A 25,614-nucleotide genomic window follows, 5' to 3' on the forward strand; every position below is an offset into this window, starting at 1 on the left:
TTTCCTACTCCTTCTCAGACCTCCACAACTAAGCTTGTCGGAGGTAAGAAAATTGAACAGTTAATCATATGAGATAAGTTTATATAACTCAATGGATTCCAAGGTGAACAGACAGGGAGTGATCAGGGAACCTGCTATTTGAGGAATGGCTGAAGAAGCTGAGAGTGTTTAGATTGGAGGCTAGAACTCTAAGGGAACACATATTGGAAAATTGTTACAAGGATGGTATAGATTTACTCTGCTTAATTTTTCTAAAGCAAGGACAGAAATGGGAAGAAAACACCCTTTGGCCACAAGTAAGGAGGATCTTTCCTGCAATAAGACCTGTCTAGTCCTAAAGTGGGCCAACTCATGAGATGAAGAGTCTTATCAAACAGAAGCTGACGGGCTTTTTGTCAGGGATGTTATAGAAGAAACTTCTTGATCTCTAAGAGTACTTCCAAAATTTTCCTCTATAAAGTCATCTTTTAATAATTTCAGAACTTTTATAGAGTGGTTTATTTTAAGAAGAAACTAATTTAAATGATCCCAGACAAGTGAGGATAATGGAAACCTGCAGGGAATACATCTGGTCGACCAGAGTTCAAAAACTCCAAGTACCAACTAATATAAGCAGTATAGAACTTGAACACTTAGATGTCTTGAATCTGCTGAGATATATGCAGTAATGGTCCCTTCAGTCCCAGAAGACAGGTCTTCAGGTTTTGTTTCTGAGTGAGAATTCTTGGTATAGAATTCTTTTTTTTTTTATAAATTTATTTATTTATTTATGGCTGCGTTGGGTCTTCACTGCTGCGCGTGGGCTTTCTTTAGTTGTGGCCTTACGGGCTTAGTTGCTCCACGGCACGTGGGATCCTCCCCGACCAGGGCCCAAACCCGCGTCCCCTGCACTGGCAGGCAGACTCCCAACCGCTGTGCCACCAGGGAAGCCCTAGAATTCTTAAGGTTAAGGTTTTTCCTAAAGCTCCTTTTACCAGATCTGTCCATGTCCCAAAATAAATGTGATGCTTCCCGATATCTGTGGTGGGTCAGGTGGTGGCCAGTTCAGCCCTCAGAACTTTTCATACTAGCCAAGCTCTGAATCTGGAGATGAAGTATCATAATGTGGTCTGTTCCAACAGGGACATGAAGATATTTTTAAAGTCTTAGCACCTGGGAGTTACTTCAGTATTTTCAGAACCTCTCTGTTTGGCTAACATCAAATGACACCTCTCTAAAGGCATGCAGTTAGATGCCAATGTTTTCCTTTGATATAGGATTTAATGAGGCTGAAATCAAAGCAAAAGTTATATCCCAGAGAGATGGAAAAAATAAGCAGTACGTAGAAAAAAGAAGAAAAAGATGTTCATTTCTTCACAGAACAGGCAATAAGATTCTTGGTTCATAGGAGGCTTGAAATTCTTTCAGCTAAAACATGGCAGCTGAAGGAGAGGCTCATACAGATATGAAATTTAAACGTTTAATATGAAACCTATTAGCCCCAAAGCAGAAATATTCTGCACCTCTCTCATGGCACCACCCACAGTCTGCTTCCTGTTTGTTTTTTTGCTTCTAATAATAGAGATGAACTTTTTGAGGGCAGAGACCTCAGAATCCCTTTCCCCTCCAAACATCCCTATTAAATAGCTCTTGAAGGTCAGCTGATGACGTGGCCTGGCAATCAAGAGACATTCTGATCTGAAACATCACATTAAACTTTATGTTCAGAGTTTTTTCCTAATTTGTCTACTCGTGTTTCCCGAGTTCTTATTAATTATGGGACCACAATTCATTAAGAATTTAGCCAGATTAGTTGCCACTGAAAGTCAGAGTGATGAAGAGGAAGAGTTATGTCTGGCACAAAGCAGGATCTCAATCAAAGTTGATGAATGGATAAAGATACACACTCCCCAGTTTCCCTGGGAGTCCTCCCCTGACAGCATCTTTCCCTCTGAGGGTGGGGCTCCATGAGGTTCAGGGGGTCTGGCAGTGTCTGTGTGCATGGGGTCAGAATATAAAATGCTGAGATTGATTTTTAGAGACCTCAAGTTAAACCAACTTACAGGCACTCCTGGTATTTAATAATCATTTGGTTTGAGAAGAGCATAGAAGAAACAGAAGGGAATTCCCTGGTTTTGCTGAGAAAAAAAATGGTTTTCCCTAAAATTCTGTGATTGGGAAATGGAATCTTAGAAGCAGCTCAAAGAAGAACTTTCACAGAGGATCTGAAATTAGGACTCGTGAAGAAAAGTTAATGGAAAAGGGATGAGTTAGCCTAAAGGAGAGAAAACTGGTGGGTCACCTAATACGTTTCAAATATATTCATAATGTATCATGAATACATAATACATTGTATTCTTAAGCCTAAGATGAAATGAACTCAGACAGTATCATGACAGAGCTCGGCTATATATAATGTATATTTTTCAATATCATTATAATTTTACATTACTGGACTCTTAGGGTAGCACAGTGTTGAAGAAAGTGCAGTGGACTCGGGGTCAGGAGAACTGGATGATAGGTACTTTCTAGATCTGTCACTTAATAGTTGTGTGACTTTTTTTTTTTTTTTTTTTTGCGGTATGTGGGCCTCTCACTGTTGTGGCCTCTCCCGTTGCGGAGCACAGGCTCTGGATGCGCAGGCTCAGCGGCCATGGCTCACGGGCCTAGCTGCTCCGCGGCATGTGGGATCTTCCCGGACCGGGGCACAAACCCGTGTCCCCTGCATCGGCAGGCAGACTCTCAACCACTGCGCCACCAGGGAAGCCCAAGTTGTGTGACTCTTGAATGAGTCACTTAGTGCCCTAAAATTCAGTTTCTTCAACTCTAAAATGCTTCATGGTGCTGTTTATTATATATAAAGTCCCAGCCACAGGCACGGTCTGCCCCAGTGTTCCTATAAAATTAAATGTTCAGACAGGATTGAAACTGTGGGCATTCCTTCCCTAGAGGTCTTTAGATATAGAGCATCTTCTGGTCCAGATGTCCTAGCTACAGACTGTCTGAGGGCAGGGGAGTGAACCAGACCACCTCAAAGCATTATTCCACCCCAGGGTTCTTAGCATCAGTGCATCAGAATAGAAGAACCAGTGTGATGAAAGTTGTTTCCTTCTTTTCCAATTTTTGGATCATTTTCTCTCCAAATGGAATTGAATATGACACATAGGGCAGAATGCTGGGATCTGGTGAGACACCTGCTCCTGGTTTGACTTTCCCCTACAAAGTGAGTCTTCCTGTTTTTTGATGTAAATTGCCTTGCTTGACCCAACTTTATGTTGCTTTTCTGTTTGCTGAAAGACATTGGAGATATTTATGTCTTGGGTAGAGATGATTCCCTAAAGGACAATGTTCATTGATTTGTGATCATGAGGCATTGGGCAGATTCTCTCGTAGATGGTAGAGCTGCCCCAAAGGTGCTCTTAGCCTTACCTAGAAGGGGAAATATTGCTGTCTTAGGTGTGAATGGTAAGTGTTTCCCCCAGAAAGGTGAGGAAGCAGTGAAAATGACAGGGGAGGGACCTACAGCTGGAGATTTTTTGGAAGAGAACTAGCGTGGTATAACTACCACTTTCTCTTGTAGCACCAGTTTCTTTGTGTGTCTTTTTGGTGGCTTGAAGAAGCTACTTTTCTGGTGACCATAGAGACAATAGGCTCCAAAAGTGAAGTGGGTGTGGGGGGAGGGAAATGGAAGAGACTAATAGAATTTTAGAGTTTGATGGGAAGCAGTAATCTTTCACCTCAACCTCCCACTGAGTAAGGAATCTCAGAGCACCTCTGAGGTGGCCATGGCCACTCATTCCTTGATTAATAGTCTACCTCCCGAGAAAGCCTGTCCTGTCCTCAGTTAAGCCAGGCATGCCTTTGGAAAATGAGCTCGTTTTGTGGTGAAATCTTTCTCTTTTAAGTTGTAGTCCCTGGTTTTCTGTCATTTTAGAGGATCCTGGGCCAAATCTGTTTTCTCTCACTTAGCAGCCCTTTGAATATCTGAAGAAAGTCCTCACAACTTACCTTATTTTTCTTGTCTAAATTAAATCTCCCTATTTTCTTCAGCCATCTTTGAAGAATCTATATTCCAGACACAGAATACCCTTCTCTGGTACACACTGCAGTTTTCTAAAAGTTTCCCTTCTTCTGTCCCATAGGGTATAGGGCACCCACCTTTTGTCTGGTTCCCAGAGTGAGAACCATCTCTTACATAAAGAGTTGAGACTTGAGTGGCGGGTCTCACAACTGGTTCACTCACTGATATCAGAAACAGGAACCTTCACTGTGGACCTGGATGTCCGGACTATGCCTGATGAGTGGCCTCAAAGGTGCTTCCTGTACAATACCTAACATCCCTGAGCCCCAAGTTCACAGGCAGCTACCCTTTCAGAGATCTGAACTATTTCCAACCCTGATGGCAATTCTAAGAGAAGGAGAATTACCCCATGTTCTCTACCCATCAAAAAACTTTGCCGGTATCTCCCTAATCTTAAAACCCCAGGCCAAAAGGCTCAGCTGGTGGCTTGAATGGCACACTGATCTTCTTTATAGCCTCTTCCTGGTCCCTAAAGACAGAAGCAGTTACAGGTTCCCAGAGCTTTCCATCCTCTTCTGAACTGACATGGCTTCAGGCTACAGCAAGGAATTAGCAGGCACAGAACACAGAATCTGGCCCCAGAGGTTTATAAGAGAGAGAAGGAGACACCAAAGGCTGAAATCACTTCCTAGCATTTCCTTTCATCCTCTCCTGCAGAGTCTGCTGCACCAAAACCACACTCTTCCTGTGAGACCCCCATCCCAGAACCACGGAGGGCTCCTGCTCTTCTGAGCAGTTACTGAGCAGGAGAGTGGGATGTACCACCTGAACGTGTGCACGGCAGTCCCTGTCCGGCAGCTTACAGTCAGAGATGGCTCAGCACGTTCTCTCTAGAACGAGAGAGGTGTTAAATTAGTAGGAGTTCACAGGAAGAGGAACAGGCTTGGAGAAGTGAGTGAAGGGCCCAGAGTTCCACAGTGAAGTACTGGCAGGAATAGGGCTGGAATCCAGTTCTGTTGACTTCTAATCCAAAACTCTCTTTAATACAATATATGTAAAATCATATGTGTGTGTCTGTATTTATACTTCTATATGTATGTGCATGCATGGATGTGTGAAATTTTCATTTGTAGAAGGCTTCATTTCACCCATATGCTCTAATTTGATTCTCACAATAACCCCACTTGACAGGTAAGGGAGCTGAGGTCACACAGGTAATGGTAGCCTGGATTCATATCCAGGCTTTCGGGTTCCAGCTCCCTCTTCTAATTGCATAACATTGCTATTTGATTTCAGTGGTGTTACCAAATTCCTCTTCAGGACCCCTGTGGAATGAAATTCTCTTTTTCCCTGTCCTTCTCTGACGTTGTTAACAAAGCCAGAACATAGCTCCTCACCAAGATGGTGACAAGGTTAGATGCACGAGAGCATAATTGGAAATGCAGCATATTGGTAAGCCAGTGAGAGTCACTTCAGTCACTCTAAAGAGAACGTATAAGCAGGACAGGGGCCAAGGTGTGGCCAGGTTCAAACATCAGAGCTGTGATCCTGGAGGCAGGGACACAGGGTTGGGTAAACAGGGTTAGAGGCCTGTGCCCTTGGCTGATGGAGAAACAAGCTCATAAAATGGTGCCACCCTGGACCATCATTTCCTCATGTTTCATAGTTTTGCATTTATGCAGTTCTTATGTCTTTTTATCATAATCTTAACAAATGTCTTATCCACACATTATCTTAAAAGTCTGAGAAGATGCTACTTTTGAAGAACATTCTTAGAGCAGTTGTTCCCCTCTTCGTCCCCAACTGGCTAGAGTTCTGAGTTGAGGAAGAGGAAGGCAATGGGCATTTACTGAGCATTTACTAGGTATCAGGAACTTTATATAGATGACTTCATTTACTTCTCTTCACAGGAGAAGTTTTACAGTTGAAGAAACTGAGGCTCATAGAGATGATGTAACTTGCCTCAGGACACAGCCAGCAAGTGGTAGAGCTGGGATTTGACACCTCAGCCTGTTAGACTAAGGCATTTGGTCGGTTCCTTCCACGGGGTACACGTGGTCTTCCTGACATTGGGCAGGCTCAGCTCCTAATATCTTGGGTTCTAGAGGACCCTGAACTGTCACAATCACTGCTGAGGAGTCAGTCCCTCTGCCAGACGTGACTTTGTGAGTCATTACTGAATGGCAGTGGGAGACTTAAACATACGGGCCTCAGAAGATCAGACCAGGATGAGAATTTTAGAGCCGGAAGGGACCTTACCAAATATATAGCAACTCTTGAATTTTGCAGATGAGGAAACTGAGGCCTAGGGGTTAGGATTAAAGGATGTGCCCAGGTTATTTAGTGAACCAGAACCGAGTCTCCTGCCTAGAATGAAGACCAGGAACACAGCACACCAGTCATGAACTACTGGGAAATGGAGAGAGGGGATAAAATGACACGGGAGTTCTGCTGGGATAGATAGGATTGAGGGGAAAGAAAAGTGGGAGCAATGTACTTATAGCCAGAAAAAAGAGCCAGTATGTGAACCAAGACTGAATACAGATCTAGCGTGGGCGAAAGAGGCTCAGTAAGTGACTTCCCAGATTGTGTTTTGTTCCCATTGCATACAGTTGGAAACCAAATGCAAGCCACCAGGGTTGCTGTGAAACAGCAAACAATTATAGCGCAAATAGTTGTGGGCAGCTGTGGGAACACAAGCCACCTGCTCCAAGTTTATAGCTTTGTTAAACTTGGTAAACATTAAGAAAGGAATGGGAGTGCTCCCAGTTTGTACAGTATCCCATACCCTTCCTGGGAGGCCTTCCTCCAGGATGGGGTGGCCTAGAGCTGCTTTCTGTGTTGCCAAAGTCTCTAGAAGAGACTGAGGGAGGTAGAGTATCACAGAATCATACACTTACAGAGTTTGAAGAGACTACAGGGCCCCCAGAATATAATTTCTCTCTTAATGTTCAGATAAGGAAACTGCGTTCCAGAGAGGTGATGTGCCCAAAACTATAAAGTTAGGGGCAGAACTGACTCTTTTTTTATTCTTACAGTGATTTAATTTTATTTATTTCTCCAGGGTTTTATTTACATTTATTTTTTATTAAATTAAATTAAATTAAATTTAATTTAATTTAATAATTTAATAATTTTTATTAAATTAAAAATTAAATTATTTTAAATAATTTAAATTATTTTAAATAATTTTAAATAAATTAAATTATTAAATTAATCCAAATTAACCCCAAATTAAATCTTTTAATTAAATCCAAATTTTTAATTCATTAGCACTGACTCCTGATCTCTGAACTTCTGATCCTTTGTCCAGTGCTCCTTCCTTTAAGCCCCACAAGGTTTGTAGATGGAGACAAACAGGGAGTTACAGCATTACAGAATGTTACAGCTGGAATGGATGTGGTTCTTAACTGCAACTGTTTTTGGTTGTCACATGACTGGGGGTGCTATTTGCATTTAGTGGGTAGGGACCAAGGATGCTAAATAGCTTAAAATGTGATCATCCCTGCATAATGAAGAATCCTGTGGTCCAGAATCCAAGAGTGTCCTTGTTGAGATATATTTTGTCCATCGTTTGACTTTATGGTTGGGGACTCTAAGCCTAGAGACAGGGAGGGGCTTGACCAGGGTCCTAAAGGGAGTAAGCAGTCCCTGAGTGAATTAGCAGCAGCCTTGGTGCCCTCAGCAAAGCGGCACTCCAACTCCCCACACACCCAGCTCCTGCTGCGCTCGCTCCTAAGCTACTTCCGGGTCGGCACTTACTTGGACTTCAGGCCCTCCTGTCCATAGGGCTGCAGTAGGTACTGGTGCACAAGCTTGTCCCTGAGAGTCCCGGCCAGTTTAATTTTCTTTCTTGATCGGTGCAAGTTGATGATAAAAAGTGTAATGGACCCTCGAACATAGTTGTGGCTGATATCCAGAGAGAGAGAGAGAGAGAGAGAGACAGAGGGAAAGATGGAAACACAGTGGTCTGTTAGATGCTTCTAGATCATTTACAGGCTGCATGAAACAGGACTACCCCAGGAAAGGGCAATTATTTTATGGTTCTTGGCCATCCTAGCCCTTCAAAGACAGGAAGGCCTTGTTACTGTGGTGTCCTGCAAAGAAGATACCCCCTTCCCACCACACCCCTTTTGTTTTTGTTTAAATGTATTGCAATAATTTTAGAAAACAAAATATCTTTTCCTGAATATGGAAGTAAAATATGCTGATTGGAAAAAAAAAGGAAAAATATAGAGAAACACAAAGAAGAAAAAGAAAAATCCCCCATAATCCAAGTGTCTTAAGATATGATAACATTTTGGTAGATACCCTTCCAGTATTTTTTAGTTTATTAATTCAACAAATATTTACTGAGTTCTTTGACACATACATATATATATTTCTCAGTTTTTACATAATTGGGATCACATTGTTCACCAGTTTTTTTAGTTCGTGAACATCTTAAACATGCTGCCATGTTATTGTTATTATATACTCTTTTTTTTTTTCTTTTTTGCAGTACTTGGGCCTCTCACTGTTGTGGCCTCTCCTGTTGCGGAGCACAGGCTCCGGACGCGCAGGCTCAGTGGCCACGGCCCACGGGCCTAGCCGCTCCGCGGCACGTGGGATCTTCCCAGACCAGGGCATGAACCCACATCGCCTGCATTGGCAGGCAGACTCCCAACCACTGCGCCACCAGGGAAGCCCTATATATTCTTCACTTATAAAAGGATATTAAGTTCTTCAATCATAGAAATTTATTTAACTAGGCTCCTCCTTTGGGGACTTATGTTGTTTGTAATTTTTTGTCATTATAAATTATGTGATGCAGGACTTCATTTATATAAACTTTTTGCACTTCATGATTATTTCTGATGGATAAAGTGCTGGAAGTTGGAAACACTAGGTCAAAGGGAATGCAGTGTATGATTCCTCATCAAATCTGATTCCTACCCAGTTGGTGCCCCTCTCTGTGGGAAGATTATTTTGTCCCTGCTCTGTTGAACACTAGAGTGATCACATGATTGGCTTTGGTCAATGCAATGTGGGTGGACATGTTAAAACCTCTGGGGCAGAGGCTTTAGTAAGCAGCCCATATTTTGCCATGTCTCTTTTCCCTCTGCCACAAGACTGACAATGTTCTTGAGAGAGGCTGCTCTATTGATCTGCATCCTGGAATGAGGATGATGTGGAGAGATATACAGCTGAGCCATGACAGACAAGTAATGTGAAAGAGAAATACATTTTCTTATTGAAAGCCATGGAGATTTGGAGGTCCTTCGTTATCAGAGCATAACCTCATCTATCCTGACTAATATACACATTTTGATAATATTGATATTATCTAGAAAGCTTGTATCAGTTTGCTCTGATCACCTACGTATGAGAGCACCCATATCCTCATACCCCTAAGAACACTGGATATTAACCTTTTAAAATATCTTTCTCAACCTGAGAGGTGATAATGGGATTTCAATGTTGTATTAATTTGTATTTTTAAAAAATTCACACTGAGGCACAGTATTTTTTTTTCATTTGTCTCTTTGCCATTTCTTCTTCTGTAAACTGACTGTTCATGGCCTTTGCCCATTTTTCTATTGATATATAAAAACTATTTATTTATTAAAGATAGTGATCCTTTGTTTGCATGTATATTGCAAAATTTTTCCCAGTTTTCTTTGACTGATTCAGTTTGTTTGCATTGTATTCTGATGTATAAAAGTTCAAAACTTCTAGGCAGTCAAATTTATTGACCTTTTTGATTTCTACTTTACCTACCCTATGATTATATAACTATTCACTTTTTGGAATCCTTTTAAACCAGCACAGGTTTAAAAAATGGCCCCATCCTGCTTTCAAAGGAGAAATTCAGAGCGACTCGAAGTCAACTGTGCCCACAGGAAAATATCATTCTCTGCAGAAACAGCACAGCTCAGCCTCTGGGTCACTCATCTATGCCTCTAAATGTGCTAATTAAGGGTTGAGTGACCAAGGGCCAGTCATTGTGATAACTTGGACTAAAAAAAATACAGAATACAGTTTCCAGGTCTCATCCCTTTATTTAATCCATTTGTGATTGGGGTCTGGGAATCGATATTAAAAAAAATCTTTCCAAGATATTTGGCAGATGAGTTTGGTCTGGGAACCACTTGCCTAGAGCAATCCATTAAGGTTATGAGAAGAATCCCCAGAGTATACCCTTTTGGCTGTGTGTCCGATGATTTTCCTTGCATCTGTAGGAGGGTACATTATTGCATTCAAGGTGTTTTGGATACCTGAATTGATATTCTGATAAATCATTAAATGACTCTTCTATTTGGTCCCTCCTCCTCTGGTCCTTCTTCTCAGTCCCCTGAAGCATGTGAACTAGCTTTTGGAGCCAATGAGTTAGGTCAGGAGAGAATGCCAATTTATTTGTGCAGACTTGTGTCATCAGAGATCTGAAGAAAGATGCTGCTAGCCGATGTTAGCATTTAGCAACATTAAAGAACACCAACTAAATTCCATTGGTGGGCTTTAAGCTTAGCTTAGCTGTGTGCAAAACTACATTAACTACAGGCACTGTGGGCTTCAGCGTGTGAGCAAAAGCAGGCGTGCATGAGTACCAATTTTCACAGACTGTGGTGAAGCCTTCTGCTAACTCCCATCAAACAACCTTCTCAAAGGCTAGCAGCAGAGGCGGACAGAGCTGCGTGTTTGCATTTAGGAGTTTCTCCTCTGCAGAGCTGGGGCAGAATGAGCCCTTGGAGATGGCAGAGGAGAAGGGAGGGATGTGGGGAAGTGGTGGGTGGGAGGGAGACCTGAAATCACACCACTGCTTCAGGGAAAGCTATCTTTTCAAGCTGCTCGGCAGTGGTCTGATTTCCATTTACACAGTTCCACTGGGGGAGACAAGCCAGTACTGAAAGCCAGCCCAGACACCAACCTGCCGAGGCTCTCACAGAGCTCACGGAGCCTCCTCGGGTAGGAACTGGCATTGAAGACCCCCTCGGTCATCGCTTTCCCTGCTTGGCTGATGGGCAAGGACACTAAGCAGAGGCCTTTGGCTGTGAAGACACATTCTTGGCTGGGGAACGCAGCACCAACCTGAAAGTACTATGTTGAGAAACCAGATTCCTGAAGAATGTACATTCTCTGCCGACAGAAAAATAATCTCGGAGGACTATCTGTTCCCTAAGGAAATGGGGTCTTACTGAAGGTGTGGACTGGAGGCAACTGCTGACCTTCTGATGCTGTCAAGTCCAGGGGGCTTTTTGTTCTCTTAGTTAATGCCCCTGCTGTCTGGTAGAACATCTGTCTTGTTCCATGTCTCACTCATGGTAAGACTTTGTCACCAGCAGAGAATGCGTGTATCTGGAGTTCATCTTTCTGGCTGTTCTTTTGCTGCCTGACATCCCTATGTTGCCATGTGGGAGGGGGAGGAAGTGAGTCAGGGGTGGGGACTGGGCCTGGAATATCATGGATAGAGGAGGTGAGGGGTGTCATATGGGGAAGTGCATCTTGACTTACAGATGAAAAACAGTCCCTGTTCTAGAAATGTCTCTAGTGAAGCTGGGAGACTAGGAAAGGGAAGGGAGGGTGATGCTTTGAAATCCGTGGCCATTTCCAGTGAAAGTCTATGTGTTTGAAAACTGTGTTGGTCCATTGTCTCCAAATCTAATTCAAAGTTCTTAGGTTCGGTAAAAGTCAGGCCATATTTTGCCAAACATCTTTTCCCCTAATTTCAAAGCATTGTGTATTTTAAGGGAAATTTAATCCACATGTTTCTGATTCATTTACACTTAACTCATCAAAATATTGTTTTGTAAGAGCCATTTGATGTCCAAGAAGCCTCAGGAACCTTTTTATGAGTCTTTAAAAAAACTTCTTCTGAAAAACAGGAAGTTGTGCTTTGCCAATAATAAACGAACTTGAACCCCAAAAGGCTCAATTTTGCTTCAGTATCCACCAGGCTTCAACTGGTTCTGAACTTGGCTAAGGACCTCAGCTCCTCCCAGAAACATACATTGTGTTAGCAGAATAGTTTAGAAAAAGAAGGTTTCCTAGTCAAAACTTATTCGTTCTCTGAATAAGAAGACTTAGGGTGAGAACTGCTATGCTGCCAGTGTCCTAATTTGTTGGCTCTAGAACAGAAAGCAGAAAATCACCTGCTAGTGTTGGTATGAGTATCTAACTCTTTATCCTAAATCAGTCATAAAAGACAATCGTCTACTAGGTCAGAAACGACCCACAGTGTAAGAGATGCCATGAGAGGGAGTGAGGTATTCAAGTAGAGGTTCATGACTGTCAGGGAGATTGTAAAGGGCATTTCTGTGTTATATAGGACACCAGGCCAAAGATCTCTAAGGGTTCTTTCCAAATGTAAAAATCTTTACATTATTAATGTTGCTACTTGCCTATACGTGTGATACCATAGAACCTTTGGAATTTAATACAATAATACAAATGCGAGTATCTGGCAAGATGCTTGGCACACAGCAAGTGTTCAATACAGACTGGAGTGCAGGAGTTATTTTAAAAGACCCCTTCTTTGGTTTATTCTACTGGTAAACTTATACTTTTCCACCCAATTCCCTATTTTGAGCAAGGATATATATTTTCAGAGTATTGGTCAAGACTGGACAGCGTTAAGCTAACATGCGCACTCTGGGACATTTCTGTGACCTTGGCTTCTTTGGCCACAAATAAACTAAGTGAACCAGGAGTGCTTCCTCGTGACTGCTATGGAGGATGAGGGGGCACAGACAGGGCACGTGGCTTCCCACAGGGAAGGAGCAGAGACACTTCTATCTTTGCGCCCACCTATCTAAGGCACCGGACACCCACTAACATGGAGAAGATCTGCAAACTCAGCCAGCTCAGTGTATCCACTGTGGGCTTTCTTCACTAATAGGAACAAAAAGACCTTCACCCCAGTAATCACTAAGGTCATCTGTGGAATAGATTAGTAAAGTCATTTCTTTCTTTTATGTAACAGGGAGAAAGAGGGATGGAACTGACAGAAGCACAGTGGCACTGTTTCCCCAGAGAGGTTCTGGAGTGACTTTCCATAGAAAGCAGAGGAGACCTGGTGATGGAGAGAGAATATTGAATGCAATGAATGATTTGATGCTAGTGAATGGCAGAATTCTTAACCATTCCACCACACCCCTTCCTCCTGGCCAGTGTGGTAACAGCAAAGGGAATGAGAGCTATAACTGTAAATCATCAGTGATGTCTTGATGCCCTATTTCTGCATTCATTCACTTGCCCATTCATCAAACATTCACTGAGACCTTCCTCAGGCCCGTCACTCTACTGGACACCAAGAATACAAAAATGCATGAGGCACTGGCCCTGAGGGCACAGTATATTCAGAACATTAGTGACAACTTCCCACAAGAATGTCAAAGAACGTCAGGATGAACACTGGGATGAAACAATGTGAAGAGACCTCTGTGAAGACCCTCAAATTCTGCTAAGCCCGTGGCTTGACTACTGACATTTTCCCCTGCGTCCTCAGACCTGTAGTATAAAGGGCACATACTGATGTGCTTCCCAAAAGAGACAAAAGGTGCCAAGAGTAATTTTTCTCTCTTGAAGCTGGGGGTCCACCTTTTGGGTGGTTACCTCAAGGCCAGGGTGGAGACAAGGACTACAATGTTTCCTTGTGTGGTGATCAGATAACTCCAGCCAAGGCCATAAAGCAGTCACTCTCTGTCAGGTATTGGATTGAGCTTCCTGTTGAGCAAAAGGGACGTTGAAAGCCTCTGGCCTCTGCCCAAACCAGCCTCCACTCATCCACAATAGGCACTTGTATCTACAGACAAGACAACTGGCCCCTGACCCCGCTATGCTCAGAGTGAGTCTTTGAAAAATCTTATCCTGATAAATTAACTGGCTTGGCTCCTCTGTCATCAAGGAAGGGGAAGGAGCGTCTGTTGTAACCTGACCGCTGGAGCTCTTTGTGCCTCCACTACCCGTGATCAGCTCCTGACAGGCTCACTGGAGTGAAGATCTGGCTGGGGGCACGTGCCTCCTCCTCCCTCACTCCCACTCCACACAAGGTTTCTCTGCAGGAAGAGAAAAGTTCTTACTTCCAGAGCTGCCTACTCTGTTCCTTAAATAGAAAGTGATGTAAGAAAGCCATATTTGGTCTGATGGGTTTTGCTTTAGGCTCAGTTTTAAGTTTTTACCTTATGAACCTCACGTTTTAAAATATTTTATCTGCCAAACTTTATTTATTTACTAATTATTTTTCCTATTTTTTAAAAGACAACTCTGACAACCAGAGCTTCAGATGAAAAAGAGCATAATCATACCTGTTACCGTGCTGATTGTTCAAAGTCCGGCCCCCTAAAAAAGGAAGCCTAGATTTTATTTAACCTTTAAAATAGCTGAAAAGGTTTTCCAAATACTGAAATAGCTCTAAAGCTGGCCTGACTACTTTTGGGCACTCTCAGTTTGGGATGCACTGGTATATGGGTAGGTTTCTAGTGGTATAGCTCTCCAAAATGCATCTTAGAGATGTAGACTTATTTCCTCAAGCTCGCCTGGTGTATCTTAGGAACAGATTTTATATCTCTACCCCTGGTTCAGGCATAGGCATATAAATAAGCCTCCTGCACATTACATCAACTGGCTGAGAGAAAATGCTCAGTAAAAATTTGTTGGATGAAGAAGTAAATGAACAAATGGCATGTATTTTTATGAACATTTTATGAATAAATCCTGTAAGTGTGAGAGAGGGGGTTTACTTGGAGAAAAAGCTGTTTATCAGAAACCATTTGAAACCTGCAAAGAGCAGGTAAAGTGAATCCAGAAGTGGTTTTCAGTAAGTCTTGAAGGGGCCCCATATATGAAATTCTCAAAGGGGCCTGAAGCTCCCCAGGGGTGGCTTTCTGTGCCATCTCTCTGCAGACTTACTTGTGGTGGTTTGTGCAGTGAGCATAAATCCTTAGTTTGTCCCGGATCACTCGGCCTGGCCGTGGCTTCCGCTGGAGCCCAGCCACATGCACAGCCAAGACCTTGGGGCCAATCAGGCGCTTGTAAAGGAGAGAGAGCCAGTAGTCCTGAGGAGAACAGAGAGGCAGAGAGTCAGAGATAGACACACATTCGGGTGTTCTGAGTAAACATACAAACACGCAGGCCAGAATCCACTTCTTACCAGGAATATGGTGAATCAGGACCAGCGAGACCCTAACCCTGTAAGCATGATCACCCCAATGAAGTGCTCATTTTCGGTTCATAATGAAGTGGGCATTATCTAAAGTGGCCTTTGCAGCTGGCCAAATGAGGAAGTGTCAGTGGGGCGAGCCCCGAGTGGCATACAAAGCAAATGAATCAGTTTTTCACATATAAAAGACCAACCAGCTGGGCCTTGAATTTTCAACTTTCTTTTCCTATGACTTTACTTTCATACTGGTTTATGACTTCTGTTTAATTATAGGATGGAAGATTTCCAATCTTCGCGATTGTCACCAATGTGAGAATCCAACATAGCATCCTCCAAATATTGTCACTATTAATGTGGTGGGAGGAGGATGACGTTCCTCCAGACAGGAGACCAGAGTCCTGATTCCAGAGGTGAAAATACAAACAGAAGAATGTCTGCAAACCATGGTGCTAATTCTTGGTCACCCTCAATAATTCTAAACTAAAAACAATGTGGTGCTTTTAAACATTCCAGGGTCCATTTGTAGTTGATTAATAAATACTCAGGGGCTTCCCTGGTGACGCAGTGGTTGGGAGTCCACCTGCTGATGCAGGGGACACGGGTTCGTGCCCCGGTCCGGGAGGATCCCACATGCCGCGAAGCGGCTGGGCCCGTGAGCCATGGCTGCTGAGCCTGCGCATCCGGAGCCTGTGCTCCGCAGCAGGAGAGGCCACAACAGTGAGAGGCCCGCGTACCGCCAATAAATAAATAAATAAACAAATAAATAAATAAATACTCAATCTGTAATCCACACAGGAGTTTGAACTTACAAATGCCTATTTACTGCCACCTTAATTTCTACTGTATTTGCTATTATCATGTTTTATTTTTATATTGGATACAAAACATATTTTGTATTTGTTTTGTATTTGCTCTTAAACCCTATTATGGGGTAATGACTTCAGTGTTTATAACTCACCATGTAAATAGGGCCTCCTAATTTGTTTAGGAGCTTCCCCCCTCCCCCCATTTCTGGAATTCAGTGAACATACTCTTCAGTGCAGGCATTCTGTTCAAGACCTTAAAGACATCAATCATGTCTTCTCAGCCTTCATCTTTCAATAATCTTTTTTTTTTTTTTCCCTTTTGTGGTCATCTATAACATCAGCTGCTTAAAAATGTCTGGTGAATTGAATAAATCAGAACAAAGTCCCAGAGCTTGTTTGTCTCCAGAATAGCTCCAGATCTGCCCTGAGCACTAAGCCTTGCCCATTTACCTTAATTAACTTTAAGTGGACTTAGGATGGCTGCTAAATATGGTTTCCTTATATTTAAAATAGCAAATATTTCATTATTGTCAATCATATAGATAAAAAAAATTCATTGCTCATACTTGACTACAATTTCTGTGTCTTTGATTTGAAGTAATCTCTGTGAAGAGATTATCACATTCACAGTATTTCCAATGGGATGTCCACCTTTTTCTCATTGACTTGTAACATATCTTTTAACATTAGTGGTAAGAATCCTTTGGAATATTTATGAAACAAATATTCTGTCCAAATTTGTAGTTTGCTTTTTATCACTTGTTATGATTTTTTTGACATGAAGAATTTCAAAAATTTTTATAGAAAAATATATCAATCTTTTTCTTTTGATTTCTTCTTTTTCTTTTATCCTTAGAAAGTCCTTCCACACACAAAGGTAAGATCAATCTTCACTGATATTTTTTCTAGTTCTTTTTATATTATCATTTAAAAATTTAAACTTTTAATTCACTGAAAAATATTTGGGTGTATGGTACTAACTTTACTATTGTCTAAATTATCTACTAGTTGTTGTAGCATCATATAGTGAATAACCTATCCCTAAACCCACCTTTATCACAAACTAAAATTTATACATATGAAATATAAATGTTTATATTATATAATATTATACATTATCATGTCTGTTATTATCTAATATATAATATACTGTATATACTATATTGTATTATAATGTATATTGTATATATTATACAATATATGATATGGTATAATGTGTATATATATTATAATACATATATACTATATATACATATATATACATACACACATATGTACAATATAATATACATTGTGATATATAATATAAATGATATATAATTATATATAATAATGTGTATTATATAACATATTTAAAATCATGTTATATATAACACATAAAAACATATAAATATATGCATATGTCATATATAATAGTTTATGATATGTATATCATGATACATATACTGATAAGAAATGTTATATATAATTCTGTGTCTGGATTTTCTATTCTATTCTACTGAACTCTCTATTTTTTTTTTTTTTTTTGCAGTATGTGGGCCTCTCACTGTTGTGGCCTCTCCCATTGTGGAGCACAGGCTCCGGACGCGCAGGCCCAGAGGCCATGGCTCACGGGCCCAGCCGCTCCGTGGCATGTGGGATCTTCCTGGACTGGGGCACGAACCCGTGTCCCCTGCATCGGCAGGCGGACTCTCAACCACTGTGCCACCAGGAAAGCCCTGCACTCTCTATTTTTAAAAAATCAGTTTCACATCATTTTCATTATTATAGTTAGCATTTAATATCTAGAGATTCAAGTTCATTTCATTATAATTTTCCTTTCTTTGTTCAAATGTTCCTTAATTAGTAATATTCATTTATTTTTCCAAATAAATTCTGAAATTATTTTTTTGCAGCAGTTGTTGCAGAGAAGTTTGAAGCTAGCATGAATTTCTTTCTATGTTTGGTTAGCCTGTTTGTTTTCTATCTTTTGTGTCCTGCCAGGATGCTTATAGGAGTCATGTTTTATCCTTGATATTTGAATTTTTACCAGGAATGTGTCAATGTGAGTTTCTGCATTAATTTGCCTGTATTTGGGGACTTTTATTTTTAACATCTTTATTGGGGTATAATTGCTTTACGATGGTGTGTTAGTTTCTGCTTTATAACAAAGTGAATCAGTTATACATATACATATGTTCCCATATCTCTTCCCTCTTGCGTCTCCCTCCCTCCCACCCTCCCTATCCCACCCCTCCAGGCGGTCACAAAGCACCACTGGGGACTACTTTTAATCAGAAAGACTAAGCCTTTTCTTCAACCTGTGAGAATTTTCTTTAAATATAGCTTCAAGTTCTTATGTATATGTTTTCCATATACAGGAGAATATATGTAACTTAATGACAGTTCTGAAGCATATGAGAACCCACCATCCATCTTAAAAGCTACCATAATACCCACACTGTTGCATTTAGTTATGTGAGTCTTCCTTTTCTCGTTTATATGTTTTTCATTCCCTTCCTTCATAGTTTAGTTTTATCCATATATATATATATATATATTTGCTCCTAAGCAATATATTATTTAATTTGTTAGCTTTATAAAAGTGGTATCACGCTGTATGTAGTTTTCTTTGACTTACTTTTTTCACTTAACATTATGCTTCAACGATTCATCCAGGTAGTTATGCGTACTTACAGTTTATTCATTTTCAATATTGTATGATACTCCATTGTGTAAAAATATTACAATTTATTTATCCGTTATTCGCTGATAGATATTTGAGTTGTGTCCAGAGTTTTGCTATTATGAACAACGTGTCTTTGCACATTCTTGTTCCTGTTTCCTGAGACCCAGGTGAGGAAATCTGGAGAAGCGCTACTCCGATTGTGGTTGGAGGCCAGCAGTGCCTCATCACTTGGGTGCTTCTTAGGGATGCACATACATGGACTTTATCCTAGATGTACTGAATCAGAACCTCCAGGGGTGAGGCCCCCAAATCGTGTGGCTCTCTAGGTGATTCGGTTGCTTGTCAAAGTTAAGAGAAGCACGGTTCTATAGTACAAACTGTAGTACTGGAATTGCTGGGTAACACGCAGGCATAAAAATATTCAGGTTTACAGGATAATGCCAAACTGTTTTCCAAAGTGATTCCAATTATTCCAACTTACACTTCCTCCAGCAGTGTCTGTATGTGTTCCCTGTGATCCACATCCTTGCTAACACCTGTTATTTTCAGACTTCTTAATTTTTGCCAGTCTAGTGGGCATAAAATATCTATTTATTTTTGTGTTAAGAAGTCCTTCCTCATGTCTATTTCATAAAGATATTTTATGTTTTCTTTTAAAACTTTTAGAGTTTTTCTTTCATAGTTAAGTCTTTAATCAAAGTAGAATGTAGATTCCCCTCGGGGGAATCTAGGATTTGGGTTGGTAAGTCAGCTGACAGTAGGTTAAAGCCAAAGTGAATGTGAAATTTGCACCTTTACTTAGCTCCGTGCACCACCTTCAGACGCCTCTCTCACCCTTATTCTTTTCTCAGTTCCCTATTTAGCCTGCCTCTTTTTAAAAAACTCCACTTTCCCTCTCTCACTGTCCTTATCTCTCCCTCATGTAAAGCAGCAGAACCAAATTATATTTCCTTCCTCCCTCCCTCCCTTTCTCCTTTCTTTTATTTTGCTATGATATTTGCCATTTATATAATCACAAATAAAATTAAACAAATGGAATAATTCCTGAATATCTCTTAAGGCAATGACATGAAAATGCAGAAAAATTATCTTTATGCATAGATGAGATAGGAAAAAATAAAGAATGCACATATATATCTAACAACAGCAACAACAACAAAAGGACAGTGCATGAAAGATGCAATAGAAAGAGAACTTTTCAAACAATAACAGTCATAAAAAAGGAAGGCAAATATAATAGCTTTTCATGTCAACAATAAAAAAATCCAAAGCAAGGAATGCATTGCAATTTTCAAGGGACAAAGAGAGCCCCAAACAAACATTCTTTAAGTGTGTCAGACATGAGAAGAAGTTGAAGAAAAATAGAGTCCATTTATTAGTTGGAGAGGGAAAATTAATAACAGATGACACTAAAAAGACAGAGGTTTTAAATCTTTTCTTTTTCTTTAGTATTTGTCAGAAAGTCAATTGTGGTCTGAAAGCTGGAAAACGCAGTATATAGAGTAAGTTCAACCAAAATAAATGGGAAAAAAAAAGAAATTGACAGAGGGTTGCAGAATTTACTGGATTAATCACTGAACGATGTGTTCCTCAAGGTCTAAGACTACTTACTCATTCCTAAAGCCCATGCCTAGTAGAGTGCCTGGCTTATAGGAGGTGCTAGAATTCAATTATGGAATGTGTACTATGTTCAAGGCTCCATGCTAGGCATTAGGAACATAGTGGTGAATAAGACAAATACAGTTCTTGCCATCATGAAGTTTATAAATCTTATCAAGAAAAACAGTCCTTAAGCCAATGAGTTATGCAATTAATTTCAATAGAACAAATGGTAATGGAGAACTCTATGAGACCGTATAGTATCATACATGTGACCCAGTCTGGGCGGGGTGTATGGTCAGCGAAGGAGTCTTGTTGCCAGAACCTGTGTGGACCTCAACCTGGAGTCTGGCTTCCTGGGAGTGGACTGTAGCTTTGGAGTGTGCACCACTAGGCTGGAAAGGTGGCAAGGGGCAGCTGCTGATGGAAATGTGATCAGGGCTTGGGCTTGCAGCCTGGGTGGTCCACACTGCGTGACCATGAGACCCTTGGTGATACACTACAGAACTAGGAGTGGGGAAGGGGTGCTGGGCTGTGGCCTTAGGCTCTGACCACCCATGTGAGGCCTGCGAATACATCTTCCATTCTACAAGCACTTTCTGAGCACATATTAGTGGCATGCAGATATTCTGCTCAGTCCAAGTGATACTAAGATGAACAGGACATCTCCCTGTCCTCAAGGAACCTAGGGGTCAAGACACATGTAAGCAATTCTCTGTAAAATGAGGCTGGCTAAAGTAAACACCACAGAAGCGGGAACCACTCGTAGAACTTAGGGAATTCAGACGCCAAAACAATTATTTATGACCAGGGGATTCCAGGAAGGCTTCTCAGAGAAACAAAAGTGGACAATTAATTTGCTTAGAGTTGAAAGATATATATTCAAATCCTGGAAAGTTATTTATTATCTCTAAATCTCAGTTTCCGGGGCTTCCTGGTGGCGCAGTGGTTGAGAATCCGCCTGCCAATGCAAGGGGCACGGGTTCAAGCCCTGGTCTGGGAAGAGCCCACGTGACGTGGAGCAACTAAGCCCCTGTGCCACAGCTACTGAGCCTGCGCTCTAGAGCCCGTGAGCCACAACTACTGAGCCCGTGTGCCACAACTACTGAAGCCCACGCACCTAGAGCCTGTGCTCCACAACAAGAGAAGCCTGCGCTGAGAAGCCACCACAACGAGAACACTGCAACGAAGAGTAGCCCCTGCTACAAATAACTCAATTTCGTTTCTTTTTATGGCTGAGTAATATTCCATTGTATATATGTGCCACACTTTCTTTATCCATTCATCTGTCAATGGACACTGAGGTTGCTTCCATGTCCTGGCTATTGTAAATAGAGCTGCAATGAGCATTGTGGTACATGACTATATACGCTACCAAATGTAAAACCGATAGCTAGTGGGAAGCAGCCACATAGCACAGGGAGATCAGCTTGGTGCTTTGTGACCACCTAGAGGGGTGGAATAGAGAGGGTGGGAGAGAGGGAGACGCAAGAGGGAAGACATATGGGGATGTGTGTATATGTATAGCTGATTCACTTTGTTATAAAGCATAAACTAACACACCATTGTAAAGCAATTATACTCAAATAAAGATGTTAAAAAAAAAACGGGGTGCCCCCGCTCACCGCAACTAGAGAAAGCCTGCGCACAGCAACGAAGACCCAATGCAGCCAAAAATAAATAAATAAAATAGATACAACATTAAAGAAATAAAAAATGTTTAAAATAAAATCAAATAAAACTCAGTTTCCTCATAGGGATTTAATGAGATAATATACCTGGAAATATCTATTAGTGCCTGATATATCGAAATATTTAATAAACGTTGCTTCTTCTTCTCTTTATTCCTTGAAAGATGTTTTTTAGCCTCATGAAAATAGTTGTATTCTAGTATGTACACAATTATGCTCTAAGTTGCCCTGAAAACATAAATATAACTCGTGTGTGTACGTGTGTGTGCACGTGTGCATGTGTTGGGAAGGTTGGAAGGAAACTCCTTGAGATCAGGGCTTACTTTTGCATATCTGGTGCCTGTGAACATAGATATTGGTACTCAGTAAATATTTGATTGAATGAATGATCGAATCAAGATTCACCTCCTGAAACTGATGGGAGGTTTTTCAGGGCTGAATGGTAGTGAAATGATAACTTCGCAAGGTTCAAAGGTTATGGTTTTCCTGAGCACTGATGGGCGTTGCTGCAGGTGCCTAAACTTGTTTAATCTCAATATTTTCTGTTTCTGGGAAGTGTACACGCACTGAAGTGTGACAGCCAAATGACAAATATTTTTCCATCGTGGAGCCTCTTGCCTGACTTCCAAAGTCACAAAAACATAGCTCTAGTAGGCACGAGGCTACCCCGGTAGCCACTCTTTCTCTAGATAGCTGACCTTAGAGAGCCAAGAACAAGTGAAGTGGAACATCCCCATGGAGTTTTGCTCTAGATGTGGCAGTGGGCCAGAGCTCATGTGTAAAGGAAAGAACGCTGCTGCTCCAACTTCCTCCACGGAGGGAGAGCTGCAGGGCAGATCTAGAAAGTTTCCATGTGACTGAAGCATCTTTGGAAATAATACTAAAAGCTACAATTTTCCCTGCTGCCCTCTCTAGAGGGAATGGAATCCCCTCCAATCCATTTTTTGACCGCCTTACTTAAAACTGCCAAATGGCCCCGCATTGCTTGCAGGCTAGAGACAGTGGCTAAAACCGGTGGTTCTACCATGAATTAGTCTCTTCCCACCTTTCTCTACTTGGCCTTTTATCCTCAAGGACATTGATTTTTTTTATCCCTTCCACCATGGACAGGGCCTTCTTGTTTCTCTAATTATCTCCCATTCCTATCCCGCACACCCCTCCCCAACATGTGTGGGTGCACACACACACAAAATTTGTTAACTCTTAGCTCAGATGTTAACTCTAGGGTCACTTTTCCAGGGAAGTTTTCCTGGACCACATTTCTGTTATGTGTCCTCAGAAAACAATTTCTTTCCCTTAGGACATTTGATTCAGTTTATATTTACACATTTATTAGTAGGATTTTCTGATTCATGTGTGTCTTATTTTCTAGACTATGAATTCAATGATGATAGGACTGTGTTTTCTCACAGCTGCCTAATACAGCACCTAGAACCTGAGCATCTAGAACCTGTGTTCAATAAACAGTTGGAACTAGAAGGGCCTGAAGGTACCCACATCCCCCAGTCTGATCCCCTGCTCCTTGCTTCTCTTAGCCAGTCTTATCTACAACTGGACTTCAGGTAATGTGTTCTGAAACAAATTACAGAGTTTTTCTGTACTCAGCCCCATCAATCCCAGATCTGAGTAAAGGTGGAAGGAAGCACTGGCTCAGCTGGGGTTCTGTGGTGCACAGTAGTAGTAGTGAGGAATTTCTAGCCCAATCCAGTGGGGATGATGCCCAAACCAGAGAACTGAGTGGAATGGAGAATCAGGAAGCCTCCAACCTAGAAATGCAGCCCAGAAGGTCATCATACAAGGGGCACCGGAAGCACTGAATATGAAATCAGAATTCTAGGCATGCTGCAAGTGAAGGAAATCACAAGCTCGCACAAAGAATTATACAGGCCTGCCTTCACCTGCGCATTGAGACAAGATAGGTGATGTTGTCTGGGTTCAAAATGGCAGGGGAAAAACTGATAAGTTCGCTATAAAAATGCCAAGCTACATGCTTTTAATGAGAGTTACTTTTGGCAAAAAATGCAATTGAACTATTCTTGCTTATCTTGAATACTCCAGTCATGAAGTTTAACATATCTGTGAAACATTTCCAAGAGCTTAGTATCAAGAATGATTTGCAAAATGGTATAGCCACTGTGGAAAACAGTTTGACAGTTCCTCAAAGAGTTAAACATAGAATTACCCTAACACAGCAATTCCACTCCTAGGTATATGGGTATATGCCCCAAAGAATTTAAAACAGGCACTCAAACAGAAACTTGTACGTGAATGTTCATTACAACATTATTCACAAAAGCCAAAAGGTGGAAACAACCCAAGTGTTCATCAACAGAAGAATGGGTAAACAAAATGTGGTATATCCATATAATGGAATATTATTTAGTCACAGAAAGGAATGAAGTTCTGATACATGCTACAACATGGATGAACCTTGAAAACACGCTAAGTGAAGGAAGCCAGACATAAAGGGACAAATATTGTATGGTTCCACTTATACGAAATATCTAGAATAGGTAAATTCATGATACGGAAAGCAGAATAGAGGCTACCAGAATCTGGGGGGAAGGTGAGAATGGAGAGTTATTGCTTAATGGGTTCAGAGTGATGAAAAATGTTTGGAATAGACATGGGAGATGGTTGCATGACATTGTGACTGTACTTAATGCCACTGAATTGTATACTTCAAAATGGTTAAATCAGCAAATTTTATGTTATATATATTTTACCACAATAAAAAAAGAGAGAAAAAAAGGATGAATTGCCAGAAGTAATCCTTCTTGAGAATAACCTGGTAATATGCATCAAAAGCCTCAAATTGCTCTATACCCTTTGATCTAACAACTCCACTTCTCATAATTTATTCCAAAGAAATAATCATAGATATGTGCAAAGATTTATCAGTAAGATGGTTGTAGTAGTCGTTGGTTTTGTGCCTTAATATCAATTCTTCCTCCTTTTGATCACAGCATCTGGATTTTCTTTTGGGATATGGTTCAGCCATGATTGTATCCTGTTTATCAAGTTTCCCTGATCTCCCTTGAGGAGAGTAACTGATCATATTAGGCCAGTTGGACTTTCTTTCCAGGGAATCTGGAAACTGAATGGGATGGCCAAGCATATTAAGAGCGGCTGGACTGGATTTACTCTGTGGAGTGGCAACTTGAGGGGACTGAATGTTCATTGGTGCTGCCACCTGGATTCTTCATTGCCCTGAATCTTATCCCTTCCAAGCTGGGTGCTTCAGCTTTTCAACAACTCCATTTCTTCTCTGCTTAAGTTCCCTAGATTCCTTCTCTCCCTTTTTTTCTTATGACCAAAGAATCTTAATTGGTTCCATGATCATCACAGCTTTATTTTTACTGGGGAAAAAGCTTCAAAACAATTAAATGTTCAATAAATAAATTACTAGATAAGCAAATTGTGGTGGATCCAACTATGGAGAGTTTTCAGTCACTAGAAATTCTATTTTAGAAGCATATTTAATGATGTCAAAAGATGTTCATTATAGTGTGTAGAAAAAGAACAGACTCTAAAATAGGGGGATCTTATTTTTGAGGGGAAATAAGTATCTCTGTGCAATTAAACTTGAAGGATATACACCTAAATGAAAACAGTAGTTATCTCTGACTACTACTCCTTTCCTTCTTCCAGTTCTTTGAAAGGTCTATTCTCCCACACCTCTGGGCCTTTAGAAATACCGTTCCCTTTGTCTA

General features: G+C 41.0%; 1 protein-coding gene across 4 annotated transcripts in view; it reads right to left on the bottom strand.

The window, feature by feature from the left end:
- The window catches only part of HPSE2 (heparanase 2 (inactive)), a gene marked incomplete at both ends in the record, with an annotated part of 573,577 nt that overhangs the window by 11,924 nt on the left and 536,039 nt on the right, over nt 1–25,614 (bottom strand). For all 4 annotated transcript variants that reach the window (XM_082673768.1, XM_082673767.1, XM_082673765.1 and 1 more), the window contains 2 exons: nt 7,763–7,909; nt 14,888–15,033. In XM_082673768.1, the coding sequence (XP_082529894.1) occupies nt 7,763–7,909; nt 14,888–15,033 (293 nt within the window). The remainder of the gene's footprint in view (nt 1–7,762; nt 7,910–14,887; nt 15,034–25,614) is intronic.

The sequence above is a fragment of the Grampus griseus genome, assembly GCF_964374135.1.
Source record: "Grampus griseus genome assembly, chromosome: 16".
Taxonomy (NCBI): domain Eukaryota; kingdom Metazoa; phylum Chordata; class Mammalia; order Artiodactyla; family Delphinidae; genus Grampus; species Grampus griseus.